The following is a 15,223-nucleotide window of genomic DNA, read 5'->3' as shown; positions in this document are numbered from 1 at the left end:
TTTCTCTCACTCAAATAGCCTATCTTACATTATACATAAGCATATTTATCAAGGTTACTTTCTTAAAGTATTGTTTATTCTTTTTATTAACACTTAATTTGTTTTATTAAGAGAGACCGCATTTAGTAAAACAATAAAGCCTCCTTGAAACCTCCTTGAAAACTTGACTTTAATAATGTTTAATGACTCAATGAAGACAGATTGATTAAAACAGATGTATCAAAATCAAAGCAGCAGAGCTTTTATATCTTGCCTCTTAGTCACTTATGCAAGCCATGTCAACTTATAGCTAATAATAATAATTAATTTGATTTATAAAATGCTTTTCACAAACTCAAAGACACATTTGTTTGAAAGGAAAGAAAGCTCAAGACAGAACACGACGAACAAACACTGTGACATTACACACAGGTCGTAAAGACGACAGCATATAAGCCACACATTGAAATAACACACATCACAATCATACATTAAAAACTCTTTTTGAATGTGTATGGGTCAGTGCAGTTTTGAATATGTGTGGGGAGTGGGTTCCAGAGAGAGGGGTCACCGAAAAGGGATATTTACACCCTTCACTCTGACTCGCAGGATTAAACCTTGGTGACCTCAATAAATACATACAAATTCACAGACATGACCTTGAACATAAATGTTATATTCCCTTATAATAACTCTTGATCTGAAACTGATCTATGTGTGTATAGGTGTAAATTATTTTTGAAAAATGTCATAATTACGCCATGATACAGCCAGGTTACTTTAATGGGAATAGTGACCCTTTTAAATCCCACCAACATAATTGACCTGTGCACAGCTGGATATGGGCACAGGCAAATAACAGGCCCCTATATGTGTTGATGTTCTTGAGTAGATTTTTACACCAATCTTTTTTTATAGTTATCTTTAGTTACGTTTCTCTGTTGTAGTTTTGCAATGTTTACTTGGTGTTTCAGTGCAAAAACAATTAGCAAGGCAATAAAGCATTTCTGAAGGTGTGTAGGTGAAACATATGGTGGGCTGACTGTTTTGGCCCTGGGCCTGCGCTTAGATGACCAACTTTCAATGTCTGCATCTTTGTTCAACTTTATTTTTTTTTTACACCTAGATCGTGTAGTATTCTACCTCGTGTGTCTGTCATTTGGAGTCAGCGTCAGAGGTGTTATGCAAGCAAGTCATTTTAATAAAAGGATAAAACAGCTGTGTCAACAATGACCGAACTAAGCAAACAAGTCAGCAGGGCTCAGGAGCGATAGAAAGAGTTATTACATTATAGCCTATCAGAAAGTAGGACGGAGGATTAGGGCCATTTACATATTTTTTTTTTAATTTCGAGATGAAAGTCTTAAATTTACGAGAATAAAGTAGTAAATTTACGAGATTAAAGTCGTAAATTTACGAGATTAAACTCTTAAATTTACGAGAATAAAGTCGTAAATTTACGATTTTAATCTCGATTTTTTTTTTTTTAAAAGGTGGCCCTAATCCTCCGTCGTGATAAAGAGTACAGATATAGGACACAAAAAACAACCCCCTACGGTGATTTATTTCGACACTGAGTTTTGAAGGCACATCTCTCCGCCGCTGATTCGCTCTCGCGGTGACGTCACGCTGCTGAGTCAGGTACGCATCATCAGAGAAACGCAATCAATCGACACATAATTTCCAGGTGAGTGTTGTTTGTTGGCTGACTTCCACCTTGAGCTGATTGCGGCAGCGGAGTGAAGTTTTGCTACAGTGGAGGATACGACATGACAGTTCAACAGATTTGAACACGCAAGAAAATAATTCCTTCTAACAAGTTTGTACAAGAGCCGACGAGCTGTGGAGGGGAGGGGGATAAAGCAAAGGACTCCACTGTCAGCTGGCTTCAAAACAGACTGCGTGTGACTGTCTGTATGTGTGTGTGTAGCGGTGTCTTGACTCTACTGTTGTTGCTCCACCTCCAGCGTAGTGAATTTAAGGCGCAGTTCAGCTGCTGTGAAGCAGTTTCTCAAGAGGAAGCAGACGTGGGGGGGCTGACTGACTGACTGTAAAGGCTTCTTGTTTTGGAGAGACAAACGGAGAATCGACGATGGCAGAGAATAATAATAAGATGGGTCCAAACCTCCAGGCCGGGGCTGGATTCCTCGCCAAACGGGTCCAGAAGTCGTTGAATCGAGCTCAGGAGAAGGTGAGCCAGGGGTATGAACTTTCTAAAAAAAAATCATACCGAGTCTTCTTTTTCTTCTTCTATAAACTGTTCTCTTCAGCTTGTTGTGCCAAGACACAGACTTATCCAAGCCTGTCATCCAAAGGTATCTTTGTTCGGAGCCCTGATCAAATAGCAGTCAAACGACTTTTCCTCAGAATTAGACCAGGTGTTGTTTCTTATCTGATGAATGTGTAGCTTTTACAGGCTTGAGCAAAAACTCCCATACAGTCAGAAGCAGCAGATTACAAAGACTGGTTTAATGCAGCTATTATTTACCTTTTAGAATATGGAAAATGAAGTGTTTGAGTGCAGTTGTGTTGCCTATAAAATATGTCACCCTTCTACTACTACTACTACACAAAAACATCCCAGTCTGTAGTCCATCATTTACCCCTGCTCTAAGCTGATGAGTAGATGGTCCAAGAGGATAAAAACATCTGTAGCCTTGTTAGTGGACCTCGAGAAAGAAAGTGAGAGAAACTGTGATTACGACCACGAGGGTAAAGTCAAAGCTTGGTCCAAAGGCATGAGGGTAACGGGAAACCTCTCTATGCAGACCATTCAACGTAGACGACTATAAAACACAACCTCTCGCTCTTAGCCTTTTATCCATCACATGTTATTACTCTCTCATTCTGAGTCGTCGGCCCTTGGCTGTTAACTTAAACGCTGAAAAACCCCAACGACACAGTCTGAGCCTCATACTGTTGTTCAGCTGTGTGTGGACACAAAAGCTGTCACTTCCTGAATGCGAGTGTGCACTTCCTCTCGCTTGGTGGGACTTTTTCTTTTCACTCTGCTTGTGGCCGACTTGTTTGATTTCAATGCTCCACCTTAAAAACCTCAAAACAGCAGCTTTAGTTTGCATGCACTGGAATGTGTTGTAGTAGGCCAAGACCTATTTTGGGGCTTTGAAGGATAAATGGAAAGACATGATAATGAGAGCGTTTGATGCGGAGTCAAAGGTCACTTCATATGTTACCAGTGGACTGGGACAGGCGATGGAGTACGTCACAGTTTATGATGTATTGGGGTGTTATATTTAATAGTGCTAGACAGTTTTATAAGCTAGGCCGATATTTACTTCTTAAGCATCAGGATGTATTTTGTGAGCTACGGGTGACTGCCAATATTTCATGGTCAGTGTAGGTGGCAGATATGTAAATAAATGGTAAATGGACTTGAGCTTGTATAGTTCTGTTCTAGTCTTCAGACTACTCAAAGCACTTCAGAGCAACTTGGTGTTAAATGTCTTGCCCAAGGATACATCGGACATGTGGCTGCAGGAGCTGGGGATCAAACCCCCGACCTTCCTTTTTGAAGGACGACCACTGATCCACATCCGGCCCCATGAATGTCTAATCTTAAGCTCTAAGCAAATTGAGACCCAAGAATGGAGTTTGAGACAGGAAACGACTTATACAGCCGGATTGTGTTCAACATTCATGTGATAACAGACATGAATAAAAAGACACGTTATCAGATTCAGGATAAACCTCCACAGAGAGCTGAGTTTTTCTCTGCAGAATGTGCTTTTCAGTACATTACACAGCTGGTCAAAATCATTTTAAAATCACATTGAGGGACTCTTATCAAATATCATAAACGGTGGGTGTTGCCGGTGCATATTTTTTAGGCTGATGTCGATTTGAAATTCCAGAGTTTAAATAAATCTGCTGTCAAAAGTTAGCAGATTGGTGTAATTTTAACAAAGAAAAACATCATGATAAAAACATGTTAACTTGTGACGGGGACACAGAGTGAGCAGGTAGCTGATATCTGCAGATAAATCAGTCTTACCAAGTTACATAAAGCAAAGTAAGCCGGCGTACTCCACCAAGTTAGCATTTCGCTTACACAATGTTGTGTTGCTCACAATGAACCGGCTAAAGAAGCAACCACATCCACCCCAATTCTGGCACCCATATTACCCACAATGCAATTTCAACCACTGACAACAACAGTTCGGTTCCAGATTTGAGATAGAGGTTTGTTTTGTGTTTCTTATTTTATCCATTACTTGCCACCGAGATTTTAAACTTGTCATGTTCAGACTGCATTAGTTCAGACTCGAGTGACATTAATGAAGAAAATGAAGATTTTTAAATATGCTGTAATACTGCCAAGCACCTGCATACAGACATTGAGGAGTCAAATTGGTGGAGTTCCCCATGAAGTGAACTATTTTAGATTTTGGTAAGAAATCATCCCTGAACCCTTTTTGTCTTTTTCTTGTTGTAACTTTCTCTCCCCTCCGTTGTGCTCTCGTAGGTCCTTCAAAAACTGGGCAAAACCATGGAGACCAAAGACGAACAGTTTGAGCTGTGTTGCCAGAGCCTCAACAAACAACAGGTAAACAAACACGTAGCCTATAACATGGGAGCGTGCCTCCACATGCACGTCATGTTTGATTCACTGTACAAGTTTAAGAAGAGGAGTAATGTTCGGTTTTTTCTTAAGTAAACTGTTAAACATCTCGTCCCCTTTATCAAAAACTCCCCTTTCAATGGAGCGCTCCTTAATCTGCAAAAAAAAAAGGAAAGCGCTTTGTTTTTGTTGCTGAGATGCCAAGCCACAAATTCAGACAGTCAGCCTAACCTTGAACACAGGAAATACTCTGAGAAAGATAAAACTCCTTCTCGTTTTTTTGTATCCATTCTGCATAAATACTGCATGCTTTGTCTCCGATCGATGCCCTGACACAAACAACACCCTTGATATCAAAAGAAACCTTCTTTATGCACTAAAGAAACAGTCGTTAGTGGAACAACATACTCATAGAGGAATGTCTTGAGACAGTTTATGGTCTTTGAAAAGATTTGAAGTGAGTGTATGTAAGGAATGGATTGAATTCAAAAGTAATAAAATGCACCCCTCCTCTGTGTTACACCCACATCTACAGGCTCACCTGGTCCGATATGACCTTTTCCTCGTGTTAATAATAGCTCGTTTAGCTCATTTTAGACTGAACCTTTACAAAGGAAGTTAGACAATCACCCTTTAGTCTCCTTCCTGTTTGTTCTATTGGTATTATTTCAGCATTCATTTTTCTCCCCTAACCCATTTGTGGCCGGGTTTGCTTCTTTTGGAGGGAAAATGTGCAATGAAATGGCTCTAGCTCATTCAGTGTGAAGTGCAACTACAGCACCTACTGGAGGGAAACCAAGGAGGAAAAAAACAGGAAGCCAAATGTTCACGCTGACAAGACATGCTGCTTTCACTTCACCTCAGCCTTCACCACAGAAAATGTTGTGATTCTTATTTCTTTAAAACCTGAAACTGGGGTCATGGAGTCACAGTATGTGAGTTAAACGCAAGAAAAGTTACTTGGCAAAATAATCGGACTTCAGTGCAACATAAACACACATGATGTCACCATTTTAAAGCAGCTGAATCTCTCAATCGGATGTCAAAGCAAACTTATCTAGACGAGATCTTTAGTCGCTCAGTTGAGAACAGAAATCCTTTCTTTTGGCTCTTGAAGTCGGCAGATTTAAAAGCAACTTGCAGGAACACAGACTGTGTGAAGTTAGGAAAAATGGTGAATGAATTTTTTTGTTTTGTCCTTTTTATGATGAGTCCAGAACACCTTTTATATTTAATAAGATGTACGCTCAGAATCCTGAAATGTTTTGGAGCTCTGATGACGACAGGACGGAACGGTTTGTTTAACTTCAATGTTAAACTCGGCCATGTTTGTCTCTAAAGCCTGGAAGAAACGTCAGGATGGTTTATATATGCTAGTATAAGTATTAATAAAGACAGGGTTGGCAATTTTCTCCAGATACACTTTTTCAGAGAAATTGTCTTTAGGTCCTGACAGACATTAATAACTCATGTTCTCTGAAAAAGGAACAAAGAAAATCCGTCATCTGTATCCGTTTGTAAACCTGTAAAAACTTTGACCAATGTCTGCCACGAGGTACCAATCTGATGAACCAATCAGACGCCTCCCTGTCTCCCTGCTCGTTCTCTACCCCTTGCATGCACTCGTCCACATTCAAAGCCACAGATAACAGAGTTCACTGTGAGTTTGTCGTTGGCCGTTGTGAGTAGTAAAATAGTCACTTTTATTTAAAAACATTTATTATGATAACGTTTACTGTTTACGTACCGCTGAATGACATATGACGATGTAGTTTCTACACAATGCAATCGATGAGCTGAGGTCCGCTCATCAAGGGGCGTGGCTTTTGAGGGAACACAGAGGGGAGGGGGTGGGTGCAGACGGAGCACTGAGGGAATGCCACTTTCAAAATCATGCTAGTTTTTTTTTTTTAATTACCATCCCTGCCTTTAAGTGTCTACTTTTTTGTCTGTGGTCTCTGTGTATTAATAATTGGTGTCTTGTAAGCCTGTTTTGTGCTGGGCATGTTGTTTATGCATGACACAATAAATCAATCATCACCATCTAGGTTGTTAAGGAAATGAGGAAGCGTACATGGTTTAGATGAGCTGAAGAGATGTACAACATGTCCATGAATTGAACTTGGTTTGTTCTGTTTTTTCTTGTGCTTACAGATAGATGGAAGCCGCTTGTTTAAAGACGTCAAAGCTTACCATACAGCAGTAAAAGGTGGGTGTTTAAACCATGAGAAGCATACACAGAGCCACAACACAGTGTTAACACAATGCCATTCTTTGCTCTGCAGAGTTAGTCAATATAAGGGAAGTTACTTTCTACTATTTTTGGATTCTCTTCAGACTTACTCAATTCCGTCTTCCATCTTGCCATGTTGTACGAGAACAAATAAAACGCTGCAGCTAAAACAGCAGACACAGCATTGTGCATGTGATGCATGTGCAAGATACTGTTGATGTTTTCAATGTGTCAGCTCTTGCTCCAACATTGTAAGCGCCATTCAGGAAACTGGTGTTTGTTTGACCTTCCCGGCGTGGGTGTAGCAACCACAAACCCTAAAAAAACAAAAAAACACCACCACAATGCACTGTGCTGCTAATGTTAAACGGTAATTAGATTTTTTTTTTTGTTTGAATAATATTTTAAAGACGACTTCTTGTTCCTTTCCACAGCCGTGCATGACACGTCCAAACGGCTGTCTCAGACGTTGCGAGACATCTACGAACCAGACTGGGACGGCGTGGAGGGCCTTGCAGTAATCACAGAAGTATGTTCATGATGTGTTTATGGGAATTTTCTCATGAAAAGCAGTTGGCTGTAAGTCTGTCATTAAAGCCAGATCATTTTGTGAAATGACTTTGGTCTCAGCAGGTAGGGGTCGATTGCTTAAGGCTCTATCTAATTTATTCCCTGAAAATGGGGACGCTGTAGGCAGAACTTGACAGCACTATTAAAGGTCACATACTTGACTCCTTTTCAACCAGTTTAAATAAGTCTCAGAGCCGCCCATAATATGTATTTGAAGTTTCTTGTCAAAAATCCACTCTGATCCTGTATTTGATCATAACTGGAAACCCCTCTATTTCAGCCCTGCTCAGAACAGGCTGTTTCTGTGTCTGTACCTTTAAATGTAAATGAGCTGTGTCTGACCACGCCCCTTTCTGGAAGGGCTTGGGTGGTTCGGGCTTTCTTGCACCATGCCTCATTGTTTACGGTGAGAAGACAGACTCAGAGGGTAGAATAAACACTGCTCCGCTGTGGGAGTGTCACCCACCTAGGGGGAGGGGCTAAAGCCCTTTGTGATGTCATTAAGGGAAAATCTCTAAACGGTCTGTTTGAGCACACATCTTCCTGAAAAGAGGAGCAGGCAGAAGACGGAGAGGATGGGTTTGTAGACAGACTAGAGACACATTATTGTTAGAAAACAATGGTAAAGTGTATTTTCATAATATGTGACCTTTTAAAGCCCTATTACGTTTGATTTGTTTATTATGGGGCGGCGGATGACCTAGCCATTATGTGTGCTCGTACCAGCTGTTACCCTCATGCCTTTGGGATTTTCTGGGGCTGGGCAGGTGGCAAACATTGGGTTTAAAGTAGCTTCCTGCAATGATACAGCCAATCAAATCTTGCATGCTGCAAGCGCATTCACATTGAGCCAGACTGCAGATTTCCACATCGGCATCCCTGCCTAAGTATCCTTATCTTGCACAAGAACATGAACGCAAGTTGTGTTTTGCACCTTAGCATGTTGAAAGAGATGCCAAACATGGGGAACTTAATTTCTAACTTCAGTTGGCAGGCCAGTTAGCTAATAAGCTGCTGCAGTTGCATCACAGTAAACAGCATGTTAAGATGAATGAGTCAGGGTTTGTGGCGATGTCTGACATTTAGTTGTTACTGTTGTAATCATCTGTAAACAATTGCATCTGTTGTTGCATTAATATCTAAAACCGACTGCATCTGTTAGAGTGAAGACTTGCTTTGGAACGACTTTGAGGAGAAACTAAGTGACCAGATTGTCCGCACCATGGAGAACTACACAAGCCAGTTCCCAGAGGTCAAGGTAACACAACGCTTTAGAACTTGAACACGTTCCTGCTTTATTGCTAACAAACCTCAGACTGGTTAGCAGTCTTACACGTAAGGTAACTATTGTTTGTTTTTTCAGGAAAGAGTCGCTAAACGTGGTCGGAAACTTGTCGACTACGATTCAGCACGACACCACCTGGAGGCGCTGCAGAGTGCAAAGAAAAAGGATGAAGCCAAAATAGCAAAGGTAGCTTTCGCTCTACATCACACAGATCGTAAAAATGATAAGAGTGGTATTAGCTGAAGGCTTTAATAATCGACTTCCAAATGAACTTTTAACAGGCAGAGGAAGAGTTCAACAAATCCCAGACCGTCTTTGAAGAAATGAACAGTGAGCTGAGGGAGGAGCTGCCTGTTCTCTATCAGAGGTAAGAAGAAAAAAAAAACTGCACATAACGGTAAATTAACAAGGCTAATCTTCTCAATTGAGTTTTACATCATAAAGGTTCAGAAAAGTTTGGTAAAGGTACAATAACAGTTTAAGTATGAGCAGGTTAGACACAGATCTGCATGTAGCTTACTATGCTTTTCATGCATAACAGGATCTGCTCTAGATATTTGGAATACACAACATGTGAGGAGTGTGCAGAGGTGCAAATAAGCATTTATAGTTTTTGAATAATAAACAAATTCAGATGACATTTTTCAAACATGTAAAATCCCTCCGTATTCATTTAACCGCACAGTAAGAGCAGCTGTTCTCAGATGCTGTAATCACTTTATCTTCAGTAATCATTGCTCCTCCTGGTGGATAGATTAATGATTGCAACTAGTTTCCACAATCCACAGTCCCATCAAGGACTGCTCTCAGCCTTACCACGTAAACATGAGAAATGTCCGGAGGCTTCATCTGTAGGCATTTTTTAACTGTAATAATAAACTGAAGTAATGCAGAGAATCCAGATGTCTTCCCACTTTTTTTTGTTTTGCAGTCAGAGCGCCTGCAGCTTAATCCCTAAGCCCCCTGATCGTACCCAACCACTTGCAAACCTATTGTTAACAGTACCTTTTTATGACTTCATGTATTAACCAAGAGAAAACGTAACTTTGAGCTCAGATGTGTAAATGTGCTTTCTAGACCTGTAACATTTACAGACTGGATCCAGTGATTGGCTTTGCTTCGTGTGAATGAGCTAAGAGACAAAACAAAAGCTGTCTGTGTTTGTGTAGCCGCATAGGTTGCTACGTGACGGTGTTCCAAAACATATCCAACCTGAGGGATGTCTTCTATAAAGAAATGAGTGTGGTAAGATGTGACGCAGATCCTCATATTTCAATTCTTAAAAGAGTAATGTGTTAATAAAACCACCGAAACATAAACACAATGAACACTCTTAATCATTTATCTCAATGTGTTGCAGCTGAACCACGAGCTGTACGACGTGATGAAGAAACTGGAGACTCAACACTCAGGAAAAGCTTTCATCATCAAGGGTCTGAACAGGTAAGAACATGGCCGTGTCCCAATTCATTCACTGCTCACTTTATAGTGCACTATATGTAGTGAATTAGCCATTTTCCAGTGGTGTTCAAATACTGAGTGAGCATTATCATACCCTATTGTATCCCACAATGCATTGTGAGAAATAGTGTGCAACCGATGGTCACTATCCAAGCAACATATACCATCATGCAATTTGTTTCAAGAAAATGTTTATTGTTTTAGGTTTATGTTTGGGCCTTTTATGCTGTTATTTTAGAGAGAGAGAGATTCAAACCCGGGCCGTCCGCTTGGAGGGCTCGCACTAACCACAAGGCTACCAGCGCCCTGGTTCAAATTATTTTTCGTGTCGTTTGACTGCTCTCAGACCGACGAGAGGAGCGACCAGCGTTAACACTCAACACGGAAACACAAATAAAGTGAATATTTTGTCCCAAAATCTCGAAGCCGTTTCGATAAAGGGTAGAGGTTCCTCAAAGTAGTGACGCTAGTTTTTTTTTTACTCATGATGACAGACACGAGACCATCGTCTAAAAGCTAAAATAAATGAGTTTGGTGCGAAAATGTGTTTCATTATGCACGCCAAAATTCAGTACTTTTCATTGATTTTTAAAACATTTGAAAATACGATCAGTATTATATATTTATCACTGAAATTCTTGCTGTTATTTAGCGTTATTGTTGGTCATCGGCCGGCGTTAAGGCACACCTTTTAGTTGTGCAACAGAAATGATGTCATTATTGGCAGCATATATCATAAATGTTTTCCTTATTGTGCTGAATGAGTGAGCAGAGTGCAGTCCACTACAGAGAACTCTCTTTATATGGGAAGTAGATAGTGCAGGTTGAGTGTGTGATTTCAGACACACCTAATGTGATTTCTTATCTGTGGTTGAGTGTTCTTAATAAGAGCTCTTGTCATGTCATGTCTTGTAGGTAAATTACAAACACACCTTTAGTGTTTAGTAATCTGATGTTGTGATAAAGCTAGCTCTCTGTGTGGAGATTCTGTTAAAGGTGCTTTGTTCAAAAATAACACATGATGCACTTTTTCTTGTAGCACGACAACCAAGTCAAAGAAGAGAAAGTCCGTGGTTATTTCAAACCCCATCCCTTGCAACACAGCGTTCCCATCCGACCATGTCTCCATCCATGCCTCCGCTGAAAATGGAAAAGACGCTGTGCACTCTCCCCCTGCCGAGCGACCTCAGAGCACCTCTGAAGACACCAGCCAAGCGGAGGAGAGCAGCGTCTCGTCCAAAGACGTCCACTCGTCGGACTCTGATCTCAGCTCCAGCGGTACCAACACGCCCAAGAGGCAGTCGGTGTGCGACAACGAGGGCAGCGACAAGAGCGCAAGCAATCAGAGCACAAAGGAGGTGGAGGCGGCAGGAGAAGCGGAAGTAGAAGCAGACCTCGCTTCAGACCACTCGGATGACTCCGGGGTTGGAGTAGCGAAGTCGGAGGCTGTGAGTCAAGAGGTGTGCAGTCCGTCTGATTCTGCAGACAGCGACGCCCCGCACAGCCCAGAGCAGGAGAGTGTGAACGATCCGCCGTCAGAAGAAGAGGCCAAGCTAAAACCTGGACCAGTTCCTGCCCCGCGCCGCTCTTTCCGCTCCGCAGAGAGATGCCCCCGCTCACCTGCTGAGGAGGAGACAGAAGAAGCATCAGTTAACCAGGAGACGGCCGACTCAGGAGAAGACTGCAGCTCGGACAATCCACCAGGCTTCATTTACAAGGTACACACCTGCGACTTAGGAACCTAAGACATTTATATTTCATCGAATGTTCATTTGCTTTTCTTTTCTTGCTCCTATGATATTGTCAAAAAACAACCAATGAAAAGAGGTGAAGCAGCATCAGAGGATGTGATTTTTTCCGTGCAGTACACTCTCGTGTCAAAAACATTACATACAATATAAATGTAGAAACAAGCCGTCTACAGAGGCCCTGCTTCACTTCCCATTACCTGTTCACATTCTCTTTCACCTTGTAGTCTTTAGACCCAACAAACCATGTCTGTCAGATTTCACACTGCGTTTTGTAGGCAAAATAATTTTTTTGGGGGTCAATAGTTCTAGAAAAAAGTGTTTTTTAATAGAAACGTCATTTATGAAGACTTTTTTTTTGCTTGAAGTTGATGTTCTCTTGATGTAATAGACAATAACCTCCCATATATAAGTCTTATTCTTTAAAAAAATAATGTAAATGGCTTTTAATTAAAATGAACAACTCCATCATCAAACTATTACCCAATAGTAATATGGGATGTGCAGTTTTGTGTTGTTGCTGAATGAAGCAAAAATCAGTGTTTTGTTATGAAATAATGTCTCTGAATCGTCGAGACACAACATATAATCTGTAGTCAAACACGTGATCTTATAGGATAAGGCCAAATGTTTGAATCTGACTACTAATTAATTCATGTTGCAAAAACACATAAATCAAATGCACCTTTAGCTTCAGATAATGAAGGGACAAAATGTAGACAATAAATGTTAGAAAAACTGTTGTTTTCTTTTCCAAGTGTCTCCAGCTGTATGTAGGTGTTACATTAAACAGGTTTCATTTGTTGTGCATCTGAAATAATCTGTTCATGAGATTCCTGCTTCAACATCAATGCAGAGGAGATGGATTGAAATAAAATCATCTGTGGCTGCAACAACCTTTAAAACAAATGCATTGAAATGAATTAAATATTCTTTATCTTCAAACCTGAAAAATGGTTCTCAATAAGGAGAGATGCTCGTTTTTAAGGTACCCGTGATGAGTGTGAGTTGTTTAGAGCTTGTGTTAACGTGACTTTTGTTTTTCTACCAGGGGGTGGCGGTAGAGAGCCATGAAGCTGACGGCCTGCTCCCGTTTGAACAGGGAGACATCATCTTGGTGCTCTCAGATAACCAACAGGTGGGTGTGTGTTCTTGTGACTCAAATCTCGCTTCCCCTGGCTCATCAATGCACTCATGACTAGTGTTGAAGTCAAGACCACACTAACAGAGACCAAGACTTACCCGAGACCAGAGCAGCTCAGAGACCAAGACATTTAGGGATAGATACCCGAGTCAAGACCAAAATCAAGATAAACTGACCTGCCCATTATTGAATCACTATTTGGTAGCTACAGGGTTTCCCCCAGCTGTCTCTTATCTTAGCATAGTTCTCTCAAACCCTCAGTAACAGTTGCTCTATGTAGCTTTGTTGATGGATATTAAGAAAATACTCCTGGCTTGAGCTTTCAGGAGAACTCCTCTTGGTAAATCGTTTTGTGCAAACGGCCCCAATACTTTTTACTGGTCCCCCAAGAAAACAGGAAATCCCCCAGAAAGTGAACCATCATTCACAAACTATGTAATCAGAGGGTGGACTTGTTCCCCTAACGTCTTCCTTGTGTTCTGTGTCTCACAGCAGGACGGCCTGGTGAAGGGGATTAAGGAGGAGAACTGGAACCAGCACAGGGATGTAGAAACTCACTCTGGGATCTTCTTGGAAAAACTCATCGAGCGCGTTCAGACGGAGTGAAGCAATAGTCACTCCTCAGCCTGTAATACTTTCTCTCCCATCAGGCTCTCGGTGACTCACGCGCATTCACACACACACACATTCACACACTCGCACACAGAGGGAGTGAACCCATGTGTTTTGGGTGCAGAAGCTGTACAAACAGATGATGTGACTGACAAACACGTGGTCACTCACATGGTAATGTGATGCAACAAGTGGAACAAAAGTGACTTTTAGAACATTATGTTTGTCTTTTTGGGGATGGGAATAATTGACAGTATTTTTCTCTTTTTAGAAATTTTAAAAACTTGCTGTGAAACACTGTGAAAAAAGAATCTTTTATACTGATGCTATAACCGTGTGTACATTTTCCTAATAAAGTTATACATAAAATAAAACTGGATGTCGTTGTGGTTTAAAACTCTACAGATAGGTAGCGAGGTTTTATATACCAGTACTGCCTTTGATATGAGATGTAGAGATTTGCAAACCAAGAGCAGCAGATAAATTACTTTACATATTGTGAATATTTTTGCATTTTTAAAATAAAGGAATGATGACTGTAAAAGCAGAGATAAACAGCCTGAGCATTTGAGAGGGTTGCAGTGATTTCAGCAGACTGGAATGTGAAGATGTTGTCAGGAGCTGGGAAGTGAGACAAACAAGCTGATTGACTGCGACGAGTTTAGAGCTGAAAAGTCTGTCTTGCATAAAAAAAAAATACCACCAAGCTGAAAATCGCTTAGCTTTGCTCTTCCACTGTGCAGAGCTTAAAAATTAAGATTTATTTTTTTCGAGCTGGATAATGAGCTTACAAAATGTGGTGTTAAACGACAGGAAGGAGTTGACTACTGTACGGCTACAGGGCAGCACTGCATCATGGGTAATTCTTGGGTATTTAGAATTTGATTTGCTGATTGGGTTTTGTCTGATTACTGTGTGGCTACAGTTGGGTGAAACCGCTGGGTCTGTCAGTCGTGACATAAATTTCTGATATTTTTTTTCCAACCAATCAGATTTGTTGAATGAAATAAAGTGCAGATTGGACATCAGACGGTACGAAACATGATGGAGTAAGAGAAGGAAAAAACCCAGAATGTTTTAAGAGCGATTCATAGAATTTTGGACACTTTTTTTTTTTCTCCAGTGACATGTTATTGACCCACAGAACACAGTCACGCCACAAAACCACCAGTTGAGAACCACTGTCTTAGGCAATGAGACTCCATCGTGATGTGTTCATGTACTCATTGAGTCTAGACACTGGTGGTGATGGTGATGGTGAAGGAAGGATGCATGATGTGATGAGGAGTGGGCCTCTGAGGAGCTGGACCTTCTCTATTTGAAGGTTCATTCTGATGCAGCAAAAACTTTTGTCATGATAACCAAAAATAACTGTGCATCATTGTAGCTTGTTTTGTGTAGAAGAGGTTTCAGGCAGCCTGAAGAAATACTTCCACAAAGATCAGAGTAAGGGCAATCCCCCTCCCCCTCCCCCTCCGATAGAAATCCCCAGGTTAGTGAAACTGTTATTTATAGATTTCTGTGTCACTGGGAGGTTAATATTGAAGGTTGATATTCACAGTGGAAGACTCTGGGCTCTGCTCCAATTAAAATAAAAAGCCTTTTTTCCTCA

General features: G+C 41.0%; 1 protein-coding gene across 2 annotated transcripts; it reads left to right on the top strand.

The window, feature by feature from the left end:
• Window positions 1–1,688: 1,688 nt before the first annotated feature.
• On the top strand, window positions 1,689–13,985 carry bin2b (bridging integrator 2b). Of its 2 annotated transcripts, none has more exons than XM_061041463.1 (12): window positions 1,689–2,170; window positions 4,463–4,543; window positions 6,713–6,767; window positions 7,226–7,320; window positions 8,524–8,619; window positions 8,725–8,832; window positions 8,928–9,013; window positions 9,816–9,891; window positions 10,007–10,089; window positions 11,147–11,825; window positions 12,907–12,993; window positions 13,495–13,985. In XM_061041463.1, the coding sequence occupies exons 1-12, from the start codon at window positions 2,072–2,074 to the stop codon at window positions 13,603–13,605; spliced, it is 1,656 nt and encodes a 551-aa protein (XP_060897446.1). In that variant the 5' UTR covers window positions 1,689–2,071; the 3' UTR covers window positions 13,606–13,985. The 2 variants fall into 2 exon arrangements, with proteins under 2 accessions (XP_060897446.1, XP_060897445.1); XM_061041462.1 differs by having other exon boundaries at window positions 1,690–2,170; window positions 13,492–13,985.
• The last annotated feature ends 1,238 nt before the right edge of the window (window positions 13,986–15,223 follow it).

This window comes from Labrus mixtus, chromosome 7 (genome assembly GCF_963584025.1).
Source record: "Labrus mixtus chromosome 7, fLabMix1.1, whole genome shotgun sequence".
Taxonomy (NCBI): domain Eukaryota; kingdom Metazoa; phylum Chordata; class Actinopteri; order Labriformes; family Labridae; genus Labrus; species Labrus mixtus.
The sequence above is the reverse complement of the archived record's forward strand: the minus strand, read 5'-3'. Positions and strand labels throughout refer to the sequence as shown.